Below are 17,755 nucleotides of genomic sequence, written 5' to 3'. Positions count from 1 at the left end.
GTGGCTGCGCGACCGGTACTACAAGTAGATATGGACATTACACATTAACACCGTGTAACACCGATGACCTGCCGATGTGCATTCAACCGGCGCTGGACTCGTTCATAATGAATCAGCCGTCACTCTGTGAGGAGAGAATCTGCAGCGTAGCCGAGTTCAGACACTTCACTGATAAACCAGAGATTGGCTTCATGGTCAAAGATAGTTTTGGTATAATTACCTTCAGTCTCTGCCAGAGACGCCTGCTTTTAAAAGTAACATAAAAGTAACGAGTAAAGTAAAAAGTTACTCTCCATAGGGAGTAACTAAGTAAAGGATTACTTAAAGAAGTAACGAGTAACGAGCAAACACTACTTTTTAAAAGTAACTTCCCCAACACTGGTTGTAATATTGTAATACCTTGTTGTAGTACTGTAATACCCTGTTGTAGTACTGTAATACCTTGTTGTAGTACTGTAATCTGGGCGTGGAAGCAGCGTCTTCGTCCTCGCTGCCTGTCAGTCTCAACAGGAAGTCCTCCTTCTCCACCTCCGTCGCTGCTTCCTGGAAACACTGCAGAGCCTGAAGAAGAAACAACAGAAGAAGAAGATGAGGGGATGTAAACAGAGCGGCTGACAGATTAAAGTGGCGATATATATATATTCAGGACACTGACCTTCTGTCCCTCCCCGTTGGCCAGGTAACACTGACCCAGCATGAAGCGACACGAGCCGATGTTCACCTGACACCACGGACCAATCAGACGCACGTATTCCTGCAGGGGGACACAGTGGACAGCGTGCGTGAGCTCTCCTCCAATCAGAGGCTGCAGATTTAGCAACATGTGAACTGCAGAGACCTAACGTTTAAAGCAGATTCCCAAATGTTTCACTCAAAGCTCCGCATCTGATTCATAGTCCAGGTCAGAAAATACCGGGCTAGTGTACCAGAGTCTGGTAGGACCAGGACCAGAGTCTGGTAGGACCAGGCTAGTGTACCAAAGTCTGGTAGGACCAGGCTAGTGTACCAGAGTCTGGTAGGACCAGGCTAGTGTACCAGAGTCTGGTAGGACCAGGCTAACAGATACAGGGAAACCCACCTGCAGCTGTGTGTACTGACAGTTGGCCATCAGACACTCGGGGAACTGGAAACCAGGATTACTGGGCCAACTGGGACACATCGGTTAAGACTCAACACACACTTATTGTGTCTGTGTATACATGTGTGTGTGTGTCTCAGTGTGTGAGTCGGTCTGTCTGTCTGTCTGAGTGTGTGTGCGCATGTACATGTGTGTGTCTGAGTGTGTGTGTGTGTCTGTGTTATAAAGGATACAGCAGCTGAGCCAGCAGGTTGACCACGTTGGAGATGCTCTGAGTCCAGAGCAGCAGAGAGTTCCCCTGATGCTGCTGCTGACTGTACATCTGAGAGATGATCACCTTCCTGCCTACAGTCTGATAGAAGAGCTCCACCACCGTCTGAGGACTCAGCACTGAGAGAGAGACAGACAGACAGGTTAGAGAGACAGACAGGTTACAGAGACAGAGAGGTTACAGAGAGACAGAGAGAGACAGGTTAGAGAGACAGAGAAGAATCTGACCTGATCTGTTGCAGGACTGAGACAGAGACAGACAGGTTACAGAGAGACAGAGAGGTTAGAGAGACAGACAGGTTATCTGACCTGATCTGTTGCAGGACTGAGACAGAGACAGACAGGTTACAGAGAGACAGAGAGGTTAGAGAGACAGACAGGTTATCTGACCTGATCTGTTGCAGGACTGAGCCGGAGTGTCTGACAGCTGCAACACGGTGAGGTGCTGCAGGTTAGCGTCTCTAGAAGGTCAAAGGTCAGAAAACATCTTTAAACACGTGTCAAAGTTTCTCATACTCTCAGCATCAACACGTCGACATCAACACGTCGGCATCAACACGTCAACATCAACATGTCAGCTGAGCTCCGTGTGTCAGACTAAACTTTTAGGAAATAACAGGAGAACCAGCTTTAAAAGAGATGTATTTTCTGTTCAAATAAGAGCTGTGCCGTGGATCCAGTTCCTGATCTGGGGAAACACTGCACCTGTTGTGTGTAGTTGTTGTTGTGTACTCACATGATGTCCATGGGCACAGAGGAGGCAAGGCTCTGGCTGATGTGTTTGAGGAGATAATAAGACGACAGGAGGCCGGAGCAGCGAGGAATCAGATCCTGTTGGAGCTGCAGCAGCTGAGAGCCTCCACCCAGAAACACCTGAGTCACACACACACACACACACACACACACACACACACACACACACACACACACACACACACACACACACACACACACACGATCATGTTACGAGAGGTTTCTTTGTTCTTTTATTAACGGTTGCTGTGTTTGGTCAGATGTGTCTAATGAAGGAGTGTACAAACATGGTTATATTGTTTAGTTTTGCACCATGGTAGAGAATCAAGGACTGGGTAATAGCACTGGTTAGGGTATCAACCACTAACCCCGGATTTCTACTGGATGCGTAATGGCTCTGAAACAGCGGTGGAGTCGTAAGGTTTCCATTAAAGTCAGTGTGTGCATTGTGTGTATAATGTGTGCATTTCCACTGGCTGCATAACGGCTGCGTTCCGACTCCAGCACTGCTCCGGCGGTCCGCAGCCCTCTGGAGCAGATAGGCAGAGCTTCTATTTTTGCGGGACTCCAGAGAGCTCCGCAGCAATCAGCACACGGGACAGGAAGTGGAGCACAGAAGCAAAATAAAACATCCGGTTAATTTTCTAAATAAAATCCAGCGTGCTCACGGTGGATCATATCTCCCTGCACTACACCTAGTACAGAGCTGTTCCCCCTCTCCTCCTCTGGATGGAAACTAACTGCTGGTGGTTTGGTGGTTCTATTCTATGTGAATTCGCGACAAATCCGGACCTGGTGGGTGTTGATGGACGGCGGAGCAGGCAGCAGACACGCAGCGGAGCCGGTCAGCAGCCTTATGCATCTAGTGGAAATCAGGAGTAAGTGTGGTGAATCCCTCCTTCAGTCTTTGAAGTAGTTTAACATGAAGTCCAGCAGAGGGTGCACTTATCTTCAACTTTACATCATGACGAACAATCTGGGTATACACTCACCTAAAGGATTATTAGGAACACCTGTAAGATTTTTCGTTAATGCAATTACCTAATCAGCCAATCACATGGCAGCTGCTTCAATGCATTTAGGGGTGTGGTCCAGGTCTAGACAATCTCCTGAACTCCAAACTGAATGTCAGAATGGGAAAGAAAGGTGATCTAAGCAACTTTGAGCATGGCATGGTTGTTGCTGCCAGACGGGCTGGTCTGCTCAGTTACTGGGATTCTCACCCACAACCATTTCTAGGGTTTACAAAGAATGGTCTGAAAAAGGAAAAACATCCAGTATGCTGCAATCCTGGTGGTGGTGTAATGGTGTGGTGGATGTTTTCTTGGCACACTTTAAGCCCCTTAATACCAATTGGGCATCATTTAAATGCCCCAGCCTACCTGAGCATTGTTTCTGACCACGTCCATCCCTTTATGACCACCATGTACCCATCCTCTGATGGCTACTTCCAGCAGGATAATGCACCATGTCACAAAGCTCCAATCATTTCAAATTGGTTTATTGAACATGACAATGAGTTCACTGTACTAAAATGGCCCCCACAGTCACCAGATCTCAACCCAATAGAACATCTTTGGGATGTTGTGGAACGGAGCGTGCGCCCTGGTGCTTGCCTCCCAAAATCTCCATCAACTGCAAGATGCCATCCTCTCAATATGGGCCAACATTTCTAAAGAATGCTTCCAGCACCTTGTTGAATCAATGCCACCAAGAATTAAGGCAGTTCTGAAGGAGAAAGGGGGTCAAACACGGTATTAGTAGGGTGTTCCTAATAATCCTTTAGTTGAGTGTATATGTGTGTTAGGGCTGGGCGATACGGAGAAAATCAAATACCATGATATTTTTGACCAATGACCTCGATATCGATACCGTAACGATATTGTAGAGTTGACCATCGGTGCTTTCACAAAATATTTACACAATGAGAGTTTAGATAAATAATCACCAGTAATGTGGATATAATGACTAAGTGTGTAAAGGTGAATAATAGAACAGCTACGACAGTCTGGTAAGGTCAGAACTAGGGTGGGGAAAAATATCGATACAGCATAGTATCGCTGATATTTTTGCTACTATGTCGTACACAGGCTGGTATAGTCTTTTATGTATATATGTTAATTAGTCTGCAGCATATTGAAATTGAGAGGCCGTTTATCTTTTAGATAACATGTTGACATTGTCCTTTAGAGTTGGGTGTGTTACGCATATATGAGGGTATTGCATATGTTTCATCACTTATATGTGTCGTGACTGTATCGTGTGATATGTATCGATGAGGCCTGTTGTTCCCCCCCTGTCGAACTGACTCCTTTACTGTAAAACGCCCCACAACCAAGGACGACACTTATGTCCTTATTATTATGATATACGTATCTCTAAGGCGATGTCTGTCTCTTCCCGCGTATCGTGTATTGATATATTGCCAGCTCTATGTATCGTCTGTATGTGTGTCTCGTGTGTGTGTGTGTCTGTATGGGTCTCTATGTGTGTGTGTGTGTGTGTGTGTGTGTGTGTGTGTATGTCTCTGTGTGTGGTGTGTATCGTGGAGTGTGTGTGTATGTGTCACTAAGTGTGTGTGTGTCTTATGTTTCCGCTTGTGTGTGTCTATGTGTGTGTCTCTCGTGTGTGTGTGTGTGTGAGTGAGAGGTCGTTGTCTCGAAGGCATGGGTAGAGTTTCTGCAGGGTCAGCAGGTCTCTGCAGAACAGCTCTGGTCATGGTCATGTGACAGGCGGCCTGACAGGCGACGAAACAGCCGAGCTGCTGCAGCTGAGACAGCAGGCTGATCCTGCGATGTTCACACTGCACCTGCCAGACACCCACACTCAGGAAAGGGTCAAGCAGGTCCACTGGCTGCTTTGGCTCTTTTCCGGGACCTATGTTTCCTGGGTCGTGTCAGAATGGGACAGTGTGTGTGTGTGTGTTGCTTGTTGTTTCTCTCCCACCAGGTGTGAGTGTCGCGTCTCCTCCGACCTCGTCCGTCTCCGGTCCATCTCTCTCCTTGGGGCCATCTCCTTGGCTGCCAGCGGGTTACCGGTGTCCTGCAGTTTGTTCTGGATGTCCTCGATCACGTGTATCACTGCGACTTCCCTCTCTCGGTCTTCCAACTCATTGGGTGCACGTATTGACCGCAATGAATGGCCAAGAACGTGCCGGTTTCGGCCGTCCTTTATCCGCGAACTAGGCGAAATGTTGTGATGATGCAAGCGGCCTTGTGACCTGCGTGTGTCAGTGTTGCCAATCGGTCCACCACAGGCGTCTCTCACAAACAACGAGGTTGGGAGGCGGACCACGGGTAGAACTGAAGTGCTCTTAAGTCTGTCCGCTGCGTTTCAGTATGAGGTCCTGATAGGTTCCTCTCACTGCACTTCATGTGACTGTACTTGTTCCCACGTTATAGACCATTACTTGGGTAGGGGGGTAAAGCAGAGTATGCGAGTGGTCATATATATATGTATATTCTGTTCTTAGGCTACTGTGTGTGTGTGTGTGTTGTGAGTTGTTTGTATGGTAGAGGTGTGTGGTGGTGGGGGTGTGGTGATTGTCTTGATGATGGTTTAAGTGGCATACTGTATTTTAGATGAAGTGTGATGCATGATATATGTTGTTCAGTCTGCAGCAATAAAATTGAAGTGAAGGAACAAACAGAGACTATCTTTTAGATAAAACAAATGTTGACTTGTCCTTTAGAGTTGGAAAAAGGTATTTATTATGTAGATATTGCATATATTTAAAATACATGTATGTGTATGTGACATACTGCTCGGCTGATGTACCTGTGCTCCAGTGAGGCCTGTGGTGTTCCCCACCTGTCGGTATGCTCACTTTACTGTAGCAGCCTTTACAACCAGGAACAACATATGTCATAGCATTACGTATCCAAAATCTAAAGGCGATGTCTAGTCTCATATCTTATGTGTGTGTTCCCCTCTATGTTGCATCTGTTGTCTCTGCGTGTGTGTGTGTCTGTTGGGTTGTGTGTGTGTGTGTGTGTGTGTGTGTGTTGTGTGTTGTGTCTCTGTGTGTGGTGTATATGCAGTGAGTGTGTGTATTGTGTCACTGGTGTGTGTGTGTGTGTGTTTCGTGTGTTTGTGTGTGTGTGTGTGAGTTGGTTGTTCACTTGGGTAGTTTATAGGTTTGCCATTGTGTGGTATGTGCCTAGCCCCACTGCTGCTGTTAAGCTACTTCTGTGTTCCTCCCTGCACCGGTGTCCTACATTTGTATATTTACCGTTCTTCCGTTCTTTGTGTGTGTGTTTTGTTTTTTGGTGTAGGGTGTGCGTCTCCCTCTCGGGTTTCTGCTTGGCTGTGTGGTTGTGTATAGGTTTGTTTGTGTTGTGCCTACTGCCTTCCCTCTTCGTCTTCTTTTAGGGTGAGTCATGGTTTTTGGTTTGCCTCTTTTCTATGGTGGTAGGCTGCGTGTGTCTTGCTGAGCGTTTATGGGGTTGGAGCCGTGAACAATGAGTGTAGTTGTCACTTTACGTTTGTGTTATTGGTCCTCCTTTCTGCTGTCGTTTCATTACTTGGTGGGGTAATACTATAGATGTAGTGGTATTTGTTTTGGCTATGTGTGTGTGTGTGTGTTGTGGTTGTTTGTATGGTGAGGTATGTGTGTGATGAGGGTATGGTGAGAGTGTGATGATAAGTATGGGTGAGGTATGTGTGATGTGGGGGATTGTTTGTATGTGATGGGGGTATAATTGAAAGGTATGTGTGTGGGGGTATGTGAGGGTATGTGTGTAGGGGGTATAGTGATTTATGTGTGATGGGAGTATGGTGAGGTATGTGTGATGTGGGGTATGGTGGGTATGTGTGTGTGGGGGTATGGTGAGGGTATGTATGTGATGGGGGGTATAGTGAGGGTATGTGTGTGGGGGTTATGGTGAGGGTTGTTATGGGGGGTATTTGAAAGGTATGTTGTGATTTGGGGTATAGTGGTATGTGTGATGTAGGGTATAGTGGGTATGTGTGTGGGGTTATGGTGAGGGTTGTGTATGGGGGGGTATGGTGAAGGGTATGTGTGTAGTGTGGGGGGTAGGTATGTGTGATTTAGGGTATAGTGAGTATGTGTATGTTATGGTGATGTATTGTATTATAATTGAAAGGTATGTGTGTGGGGGTATAGTGGGGTATGTGTGTGTAGAGGGTATGGTGAGGGTATGTGTGTGTAGGGTATAGTGTTTATGTGTGTGGGGGTATATGGTGGGGTATGTGTGTGGGGGTATGGTGGTATGTGTGTGTGGGGGTATGGTGAAGTGTGATGATGAGTAGAGGTATGGTGAGGGGTATGTGTGTGGGGGGTATGGTGATTATGTGTGTGGGGGGTATGGTGAGGGTATGTGTGTGGGGGTGTGGTAAAGGGGTATGTGTGTGTGGGGGTATGGTGAGGGTATGTGTGTGTGGGGGGTATGGTGGGGTTGTGTGATGGGGGGTTGTGTATGTGTGAGGTAGTATATGGAGTGGTATGTGTGATGATGAGGGGTATGGTGAAGGGTATTGTGATAGGGGTATTTGAGGGTATGTGTGTGTGGGGGTATGGTGAGGGTATGTGTGTGATGGATTATGATGAGGGTATGTGTGTGGGGGTATGAGGGGTATGTGTGATGGGGGGTATGGTGGGGTATGTGTGTGTGGGGGGTATGGTGAGGGTATGTGTTGTGTAGGGGTATGTATTGGGGTATGTGTGTGTGGGGGTATGTGAGGGTATGTGTGTGTGGGGGTATGGTGAGGGTATGTGTGTGGGGGTATGTGAAAGGGTATGTGTGATAGAGGGGTATGTAGGGTATGTGTGTGGGGGTATGGTGAGGGGTTGTGTGTAGGGGTATAGGTGAGGGTATGTGTGATGATAGAGGGTATGTAGAGGGTTTATGTGATAAGTATGGTGAGGTATGTGTGTGGGGTATGGTGAGGGTATGTGTGATGTAGGGTATAGGTGAAAGGGGTATGTGTGATGTGGTATGAGTGAAGGGTATGTGTGTGTGGGGGTATGGTGAGGGTATGTGTGATGGGGTATGGTTTTATATGTGTGATGTAGAGTATGGTGGAGGGTATGTGTGTGTGTAGGGTATAGTGAGGGTATGTGTGTGGGGGTATATGGTGAGGGTATGTGTGTGTGGGGGTATGGTGGGGTTGTGTGATAGGGTATAGTGGGGTTGTATGTGTGTGGGGGTATGGTATTGGGGTTGTGTGTATTGGGGGTATGGTGAGTATGTGTGTGTAATATGGTGAGGTTAGTGTGTGATGGGGGGTTTTGAGGGGTTGTGTGTGTGTAGGGGTATGGGGTGAAGAATGGTGAGGTATGTGATGATGTGGGGGTATGTGTGTTAGAAGGGTATGTGATGATGGGGGGGTATAGGTGAAGGGGTATGTGATGATAGAGTGGGGGTATGGTGAAGGGTATGTGATGATGGGGGGTATGGTGAAAGGGTATGTGATGGGTATTTTGTGGGGGTATGGTATATGTGGTGTGATGTAGGAGGGTATAATTGAAAGGTATGTGATGATGGGGTATGGTGAAAGGGTATGTGATGATTAGGGGTTATGGTGAGGGTATGTGTATGGGGGGTAAGTGAGGTATGGAGTAGTTGGGGGTATATGGTGAAGTATGTGATGATGTGAGGGTATAGTGAGGGTATGTGATGATGGGGGTTATGGTGAGGTATGTGATATGGGGAGGTGAGGGTATGTGTGATGTGGGGTATATGGTGAAAGGGTGGTGATGATTGGGGAATTATGATAGAAGAGGTATATGATAGGGGTAATATGATGATGGGGGTATGGTGAAAGGGTATGTGATGATGATGTGGGGAGTGGGGTATGTGTGTGTGGAAAATTTATGTGATGGGTTGTGTGTGTGGGGGGGGTTGGTGGGGTATGTGTGGGGGTATGGTGTTGTGGGGGGTATGGTAGGGTATGTGTGGGGGTATGGTGAGGGTATGTGTGATGGTGGTGAGGTATGGGGTGATGGGGGTATGGGGTGAGGGTATGGGGGTATGGTGAAGGGTATGTGATGATGGGGGTATAGTGGTGAAGGGTATGTGATGGGGGTATGGTGAGGGTATGGTGTGATGGGGGTATAGTTGAGGGTATGGGGTGGGGGTAGGGTATGTGTGAATTGGGGTGAGGGTATGTGTGATGGGGTTATGGGTGAGGTATGTGATGGGAGTGAAAAGGTATGTGATAAGGTATATAGTGAAGTAATTAAGTATGATGAAAGTATGTGTAGAGAGGTATAAGTGTATGTAATTAAGTATAGTATTATGTAGGTATAATTAGAAGGTATATGATAGGGTATAGTAAGTATGTGTATATTAGGGTATGTGGTATAGAGGTATATTAGAGTATGTATGTAATAGATATAATTAAGATTATGTTGAGATGTTTAGGTATGTATTAGGGTATAGTAGAAGAGTATGTAATTGTAGAGTATAAGTGAGTATGTGTAATAGGTATATGATAGAAGTGAGGTATGTGTGAGGGGATAGTGTTGTGTGAGGGTATAGTGGGTATGTAATGTGTGTAGGGTATATTAGAAGGGTATGTGATGATGTGGGGGGTATGGTGAAGGGTATGTGATGATGAGGGGTGTATGGTGAGGTATGTGTGATGTGGGGGGTAAGTAGGGGTGTGATGTGGGGGTATGGTGAGGGGTATGTGATGATGATGGGGTATAATTAAAGGGTATGTGATGATGATGTGTAGATTGGTGAAAGGGTATGTGATAATGGGGGATATAGGTGAAGAGGGTATGTGATGATGTGGGGGGTATAGGTAGAAGGGTGTGTGATGTGATGTGGGGGGTATGGTGAAGGGTATGTGATGATGGTGGGGTATGATGAAGGGTATGATGTGGGTTATGTTTGTGGGGGTATGTTGGTGTGGTATGGTTGTGTGTGTGGTGTGTAAGGTAATAATAATAAGGTATAAAAATAATAATAATAATAATAATAGGTGTATATATTAAATATAGATATATAACTGTAAAAATAATAATTAATATATAATATATATGGTAATGTATAAAAATGTGACATTAAGTATAAAAAAAAAGTAATAATAAAAATAGATAAAAAGAAAGTTATATGTGATATGTGGGGTGGTATGTGATAAGGTAAGGTGTATAGGATGTGAGAAATAAATTAGAGGAGTAAGGTAGATAAGTAGTGTAGGTGGTTGTGTGGTGGTGGGGTAGTAGTGGTGGTGTGTGGTGTGTGGTGTGTGGTGGAGTGTGGGAAGTAGGTGTAGAGTGTGGGTAAGTAGTGTATGAGTGGAGTGATGTGGTGAGTTGGTATGTGATGATGATGGGGGGTATGGTGAAGGGTATGTGATGATGATAGAGTGTATTGAAGGGTGTGTGGTGATGATGGGGGGTATGGTGAAGGGTATGTGATGATGTGGGGGTATGGTGAAGGTGATATTGGTGATGTTAGGGGTATAGGTGAAGGGTATGTGTGATGATGGGTGCTTGGTGAAGGGTATGTGATGATGGGGGTATTGAAGGGTATGTGATGATGTGGGGGTATATGGTGAAGGGTTATGTGATGATGGGGGGTATGATAAGGGTGTGTGGTGATGGGGGGTATGGTGAAGGGTAGTGATGTGTGTGGGGTTGGTGAGAGGTTGTGGTAGTGTGTGGGATATGGTAAAGGTATGTAATGATGATGGGGTATGTTGAAGGTATAAGTGTATGATGGGGGAGTATGGTGAAGGGTTGTGATGATGATGGGAGTTATAGTGAGTGGTTGGGGGTATGGTGAAGAAGGGTATGTTGATGTGTGGGGGGTATGGTGAAGGGTATGTGATGATGTGAGGGGGTATGGTGAGGTATGTGATGGGGTGGGGGTATGGTGAAGGGTATGTGATGATGGGGGGTATGGTGAAGGGGTATGTGATGATGTGGGATTGGTAAGGGTATGTGATGATGTGGAGGTGTATTGATGGGGTGTGTGTATGGGGGTATGGTGAAGGGTAGATGGTGGGGGTTGGTGAGTTGGTGTGGGGGTTGGTGAGGGTATGTGATGATGGGGTTGTAAGGTTGTGTGTGGGGGGTTGGTGAAGGGTGTGTGTGTGGGGTTGGTTGAAGGTATGTGTGGGGGTTGGTGAAAGGGGTATGTGTGATGATGGGGTATGGTGAAGAGGTATGTGATGATGGGGGGTATAGGTAGAGTGGTGGGGGTTATGGTGAGAGTATGTGATGATGAGGGGGTTGGTGAAGGGTATCACATGTAGGGGGTATGGTGAAGGGTATAATGATGGGGGGCTATACTATCTTTCTATGGATTTGGGGGGGTACTCTGTATTTTAGGAAAGAACATTTATTTATTTATTGGTACATTATTCACTCACTACAGAAGGAAATTGAGTGACCTTAAAGGTTGTATTTTTCCCTCATTTTTAAATTAAGACCTAAAGATGATTTCAAAGTGATTTTTTTATTCCTCTTGTTAGTCAGTTGTTGTGCTGGCACCACTGTATACTCTCTTAAAGCTTAATAAAGCTCACATAATAATATAATATGAATAGGCTTACGTAGAAACCCTACTAATGGATTGGACAGTTCATGAACCTCCCAGGTTTCATGCTCGCTCTCGGTGACTGAAGGTGTTCCAAGAGCTTTCTCCATCTCTATGCCATCTCTCCAGAACAGCATCACTGACAGGCAGCACTGACCAGCTACAGGCATTAACCTCAGGGCTAGGACTCACAGAACCCTGTCTACATGTCTTCCTAAATGGGTCAAGAACAGAAAGAAGCACAAAAAAATCAAGGTCAAAGCAGAAAAAGCAAAGTTAAAGTCCACATCAAATGTATGAAGCTTAATGGTACAGCTAAGGTTTGGGGTCAGTTGCTTAAGGTACTAGATTTGGGAGTGGGTTGGTTAAAGAATTAAAAAGGTACAACTAAAAGTTTGGGGATGAGGTTGAGTTAAAGGTGTGAGTTACCTTGGTAAGTTAGTCTCCTCCTCTAAAAGGTTACCTTCATAGGACGTTCAGGTGATCCCACAACAAAACAAAGCAGCAGCACCTACAAAGCCCTACACACCTCTAAGTTTCTTATTTCTTAGTTTTGGGCTCTAGTTGTCTGTTTCCCAAGGCTCGTTAAAACATGTTTGCTGATTCAGCTAATCTATGAAGAGTTAAGGACTAAGAGCCTAACCTTCAGCAGCAGGCCATGTGTGTGAATATTTTTTAAGTGAGCCTAACCTTCTTCACCAGCGGGCATGTGTGTGAATATTTTCAGAATAAAGAGCCCTAACCTTCTTGTAGACAGGCCATGTGTGTGAATATTTTCAGAATAAGAGCCTAACTCTTCTTCACGACAGCCATGTGTGTGTGTTTGGGCTACAGTGAACCAAGCCTTCTGACAGAGACTCTGGTACTCCACAGCAGGCGTAGAACCCGGGACCAGAACTCCACCATACAGCTGGTGTAATCCTCCTGAAAAACTCAAACTCTTATGCTAGCTGCTCTGCAGCTAAAGAGAGGAAAAAACAGAGGGAGAGAGAGAAAAAACATTACCATCTGCTCTGTCCTTGTTTAACAGACTGAAATATTTTAAATCACACACAAAAATATCCTACGATATCAAGAATGTTTCAAAAGATGAAGTCCACATCAGCGTTTCCTATTGCAGCCGGGGAAGAAAGAAAGGAGGGAGAGAAACAGAAAGTAGATTGAATTAAGATGATTAAGTCATGTTTTAAAAGCATTTATCTGGTTTTAGTTTGGTTATGCAGTCTGAATGACCCTAACCCATTTATCTGGTTTTGGTTTTGGTTAGCCAGGTCTGAATGACCCTAACCCATTTATCTAGTTTAGTTTGGTTGTCAGGTCTGAATGACCTACCCATTTATCTGGTTTTGGTTTGGTTAGCAGGTCTGAATGACCCTAACCCATTTATCTGGTTTTGGTTTGGTTGCGAGGTCTGAATGTAACCAAATGAAGCCACACGTCACCATCTGGTCTACCCTAATCGGACCCTTTCTAAAGCCTCTACAGGGTTAAAACGTGATTTATGCTTTGGTGTTAAATCATGACCCCAGTGCGTAGAGTGCGAGATCCCGACCCCTACGCCCGTAGCCTGACCTCACCCCTGGAAACATTTAACTACATGACTCATTTCCTGGATTCTCCCTTCTCCATAGCACCATGAGATCAAGGGAGAGGGTTAACTTCTCCTGGTTCTCCTTCTCCATCAACACCATGAGATCAGGGAGAGGGGTAACTTCTCCTGGTCAGAGAAAGAACAGGGGAGACTCTTTGGATTCTCTCACTATGACTCTAGGTCACTACTCACTCTGAAGATAACCACTCTCTCCTTTCATCTACCACACACACACACACACACACACTGGAGTATAACAGGTCTGTAGATTGTTCTGTAATTTTAATTCCAGGCCACTACAGTGGCGAGCTCTGCGTGGAGACACTCCCTGATCCATGAATCATACTTACGTTTACGTGGCGGCTATTTTCATATGAGGACATTTCAACCTCTCCGTTTTCAGAAAAGTGTTAGATTTATATGTACCGTGTATAAATGCGTCAATGCAGTTAAAGCTTGCATTAGCACCTGTAGGTGGCGGTGTAGCGAAGCTCAAGCCCGCTTAGCCAATCAGAATCCCGACAATAGCAACTACAGCAACCAATCAACTACCTCTTTCTGTCTCTCAGTGGGTTGTCTCCCAGTTTACATGCAAGCGTGAGAAGCGAGGTTTTCAAAATCTCCACTCTGGCGGAGTTTTTTAGAAATAATGGATTTTCTGTGATATAAAAACTGTGTTTTTATGTTAAATGAGAGAGTCCAAGCACGTGGGAAAATCTGCGTCTTCCCTACGTTATAGCGGGGCTTCAAACTTTAGGGTCCAGTTCCTGGGGTAGGAGCTAGGCTGCTTATGGAGTCATACTAGCGACACAGAAGTGATGTTTGGTGAAGGTTATCATACCTCTCATACCGTATATCCTATCACCCAACACAGGATCGAGATGGGTAGACAGAGCGTGTTTATATTTCAACAGACAGTAAATTACCTCGGTCTCCGGGCAGTCACCTCCTTCTTCAGACTTCTCCCAGGACCAGATCAGAGATCCTCTCCGAGCCTCCAGCGGGGAGATCTACACACCTTCTTCAGATACAACCAACTTTACCTGTAGAGCTCTAACCAAGGTTGTTTCTCACCTGTAGAAGCGTTAACTACAGCGTTGGTTATACCTGTAGAGCTCTAACTACGAAGCGTTAGTTTCTCACCTGTAGGCGTTAACTACAGGCGTTAGTTTATCCCTGTAGAGCTCTAACTACAGTTAGTTTATCACCTGTAGCTCTAACTACAGTTAGTTTATCACCTGTAGGCTCTAACTACGGAGTTAGTTTATCACCTGTAGAGCCCTAACCACGAAGCGTTAGTTTCTCACCTGTAGAGCTCTAACTACAGCATTAGTTTTCTCACCTGTAGAGCTCTAACCACAGCGTTAGTTTCTCACCTGTGGGGGGGCTCCTAACTACAGCGTTAGTTTATCACCTGTAGAGCTCTAACTGAGCGTTAGTTTATCACCTGTGAGCTCTAACTACAGCGTTAGTTTATCACCTGTAGAGCCCTAACCACAGCGTTGGTTTCTCACCTGTGGGGCTCTAACTACAGCATTGGTTTCTCACCTGTAGGCTCTAACCACGCGTTGGTTTCTCACCTGTAGAGCTCTAACACAGCGTTAGTTTATCACCTGTAGAGCTCTAACCACAGCTATAGTTTATCACCTGTAGAGCTCTAACTACAAGCGTTAGTTTATCACCTGTAGAGCTTTAACTACAGCGTTAGTTTCTCACCTGTAGAGCTCTAACTACAGCTTTAGTTTATCACCTGTAGAGCTTTAACTACAGCGTTAGTTTCTCACCTGTAGAGCTCTAACTACAGGCGTGTTATCACCTGTAGAGCTCTAGCTACACCCGTTAGTTTCTCACCTGTAGGCTCTAACTAAACGTTAGTTTCTCACCTGTAGAGACTAGCGATGGTGAAGCTTGTAGGCCGTGGAGAAGAAACCTCAGAGTACGTTTCCTGTTAGCACCAAACAGACCTTTATTTAAACGGTTTCTCTGTCAGTTATTAATCAAACGCTACGTGTGTGTGTGTGTGTGTGTGTGTGTGTGTCTCAGTGTGGTGTCTTGGTGTGTGTGTGTGGGTGTGTGTTCTGTCTGTGTGGCGTGCTGTGTGCCACCTGTATTTATGTTTTGTACATTGGTTTCAGTGTGATATTTTTTAATAGTTTTTATTGTATTCTCTTGTATTTATTATTTCGTATATTGAGTATGTGTATCTTATAGTCAGAGGGTTAGGGTTCAGGATTATCAGGTCTTACTCTGGGGTCCTGGTCTGCTCGATGTGAACTTCTTCTTCAGGCGGAGGCTGAACAAACACCTGGTTCCACTGACCTGCGAGTTACTGAAACACAGAACCAGGATCAGAGCCCATAATGATCATCAGAGTCAGAGGTGGCATGTTCTGCTTCTCATTCTGATCCAATCAGCTAGAGATGTCTCCACACACTGCACAACTCCGTTATACTAAGCTTCACACACTGCACAACTCCGTATACTGAGCTCTACACACTGCACAACTCTGTATACTGAGCCTTCACACACTGAGCTTCACACTGCACAACTCTGTATACTGAGCTTCACACTGCACAACTCTGTATACTGAGACTACAATGCTACATTTAGACAAATATCTTTAGCAAACTTCCTGGGGGGTCAAACCTACAAAACTAGACAGACACCAGAAACCTCTGCTTGAACTTGTATTTAAAGTAAGAGAGCCGGATAAACTTCGCAGATGTAAAGCTGTAATGATGACAGACATAAACTCTGAGACTCACTCCTCAAAGTTGTATGTATTTGTGCAGCCGTTGGATTAGGTCCACCCAGACACCCCAGATGTCTGTAGGGGTCAGAGAGAAATCCACCAGAGTCTCCTATTGACAAAGTCATTAAAACGGTTTATCTCATATAAAACAACACGAGTCAGAACAGAGGCCTGGTCCAGGTTCTGGTGCTGGTTGAAAAGGCTAATATTTTTAGGAAAAAAAGTCAAATATTTTTGCTGAAGAAAAAAAAAAATAAATAAAAAATAAAAAAGTTTAACTTTTATCAGGAGAACACAGAATTGATTCAGTAAATCCTTGGTGATAATCTGATCAGATATTTAATGTGTCGTTATGTGAGGTGTTTTAGGCTAGATGAGAGACAGGAAGTGACACCACTACCTGTGTGGTGAAGAGGGAGGAGATGTGTTCGAGGCTGAGCTGGTTGCCGGCGACCAGTTGCAGCACTGTGAACTGTCCCCTCTGAGGGTTGGTAGCGGCACAACCTGTGTAGGGGGGAGCAGACGGGTGGCATACCGGGTGCCTTCCCCGCACGAAATATCCAACTATATCCCTCCGCACCCCTCTCCCTAAACACACACAAACTTATATTAATAGCAGTGATAATAATAATAATAATTATATCTACTGTAGTCAACATGTCACCTCCAGCACACAAACACACACAACTTATATTATTATATATATTATTTATTATTATAATAATAATAATAATAATAATAATAATAATACTATCATACAATTAGCTTCTTGGCCTCTAACACATATGCCTGCTCCCCACACACACACACCACACACACACACACACACACACACACACACACACACACACACACACACACACACACACACTATAGCGCTGCAGTAACAGAATCACAAGAGGCCCGATTTAGGGCTGGGTATGCATTCAGAATCTTTCGATCCGTGCCAATTCGATACCTCAGTTTCAATACGATTCCCTAGCATACTTATTTACATACCATATGTTTTAAAATCCATTTCAACATCAACAAAATACGTTAAACACAAACTTTTATTTTTCCACCTTAATTGTCAAATCCAAAACCGTTATCAAAATTAAAAAATTCTAGGTAAAACTGCTCCACTCAGTGCTATTAATAAAAGTGCCTTACAAGCTCAGCCTGTCAGTCGTCATCAGGGAGAGGAAACCACCGTTGTGGCTGCTTGTAAGAGGAAGTGTAACTCAACACACCTTTCACCTCGCCATTAATATCACCTCGCCATTAATATCACATCGCAGCCAACGCTGTCTGCGTGAAGTTTAAAACTGTAACCACACTCGAAACCAACTTCCGAGACTCTGGAGACTTCAACAAAGCTGCAAACGGTTTACTCCTCCCACCTCTCCGTTATTGCTCGTACTCTGCTGTGTGAATATGCAGAGAGGACAGATAAGCTTGCTTACAGCTCAGACTTTGGAACTGAGTTGGCACCCGAAGATAAAGAATTTTTCGTACTCGTAGGATTGGAGTATTTTTTCATACCATAAAGAGTATCAGCTTCGATTTTCAGCCTAGGCCGATTACAACACAACAATTGCTGGAAAAAACAGCAAAATTGTTGAAAATAATACAAAACCTTGAAGAGAAAAAACCATCAAGACAACAAGAGAAGAAGACCGAGCGGCAAACACAGACCCCTCTCAGCCTTTTATAAGTTACAAAGTCTTATGTTCAACATAAAAAAAACTCAAAGGCAAAAGATGTCAAAAAATAAGCAAAAGCTTCAAAGCATCTAAAAACTAGTTTCATGAATGCTG

General features: G+C 44.9%; 1 protein-coding gene across 1 annotated transcript; it reads right to left on the bottom strand.

Moving 5' to 3' along the window:
* Positions 1–342: 342 nt before the first annotated feature.
* Positions 343–2,253, bottom strand: LOC120564234 (nuclear pore complex protein Nup160-like). Its single transcript, XM_039809075.1, has 6 exons — positions 2,085–2,253; positions 1,739–1,809; positions 1,312–1,468; positions 1,079–1,148; positions 656–754; positions 343–561 (listed from the first exon to the last, which is right to left on the bottom strand). The coding sequence occupies exons 1-6, from the start codon at positions 2,093–2,095 to the stop codon at positions 358–360; spliced, it is 612 nt and encodes a 203-aa protein (XP_039665009.1). The 5' UTR covers positions 2,096–2,253; the 3' UTR covers positions 343–357.
* Between the last annotated feature and the right edge of the window lie 15,502 nt (positions 2,254–17,755).

Source organism: Perca fluviatilis, chromosome 8 (genome assembly GCF_010015445.1).
Source record: "Perca fluviatilis chromosome 8, GENO_Pfluv_1.0, whole genome shotgun sequence".
In the NCBI taxonomy this organism is placed as follows: domain Eukaryota; kingdom Metazoa; phylum Chordata; class Actinopteri; order Perciformes; family Percidae; genus Perca; species Perca fluviatilis.
Note: the sequence above shows the minus strand (reverse complement) of the source record. Positions and strands in the feature narration are given on the sequence as shown.

What these genes read in the sequence shown, in the direction of transcription:
- LOC120564234 (XM_039809075.1), bottom strand. An exon ending in GTCAGTACACACAGCTGCAG is followed by an intron (nt 755 to 1,078) that starts GTGGGTTTCCCT and finishes GTCCCCCTGCAG; the next exon opens with GAATACGTGCGTCTGATTGG. An exon ending in CCAACGGGGAGGGACAGAAG is followed by an intron (nt 562 to 655) that starts GTCAGTGTCCTG and finishes TTTCTTCTTCAG; the next exon opens with GCTCTGCAGTGTTTCCAGGA.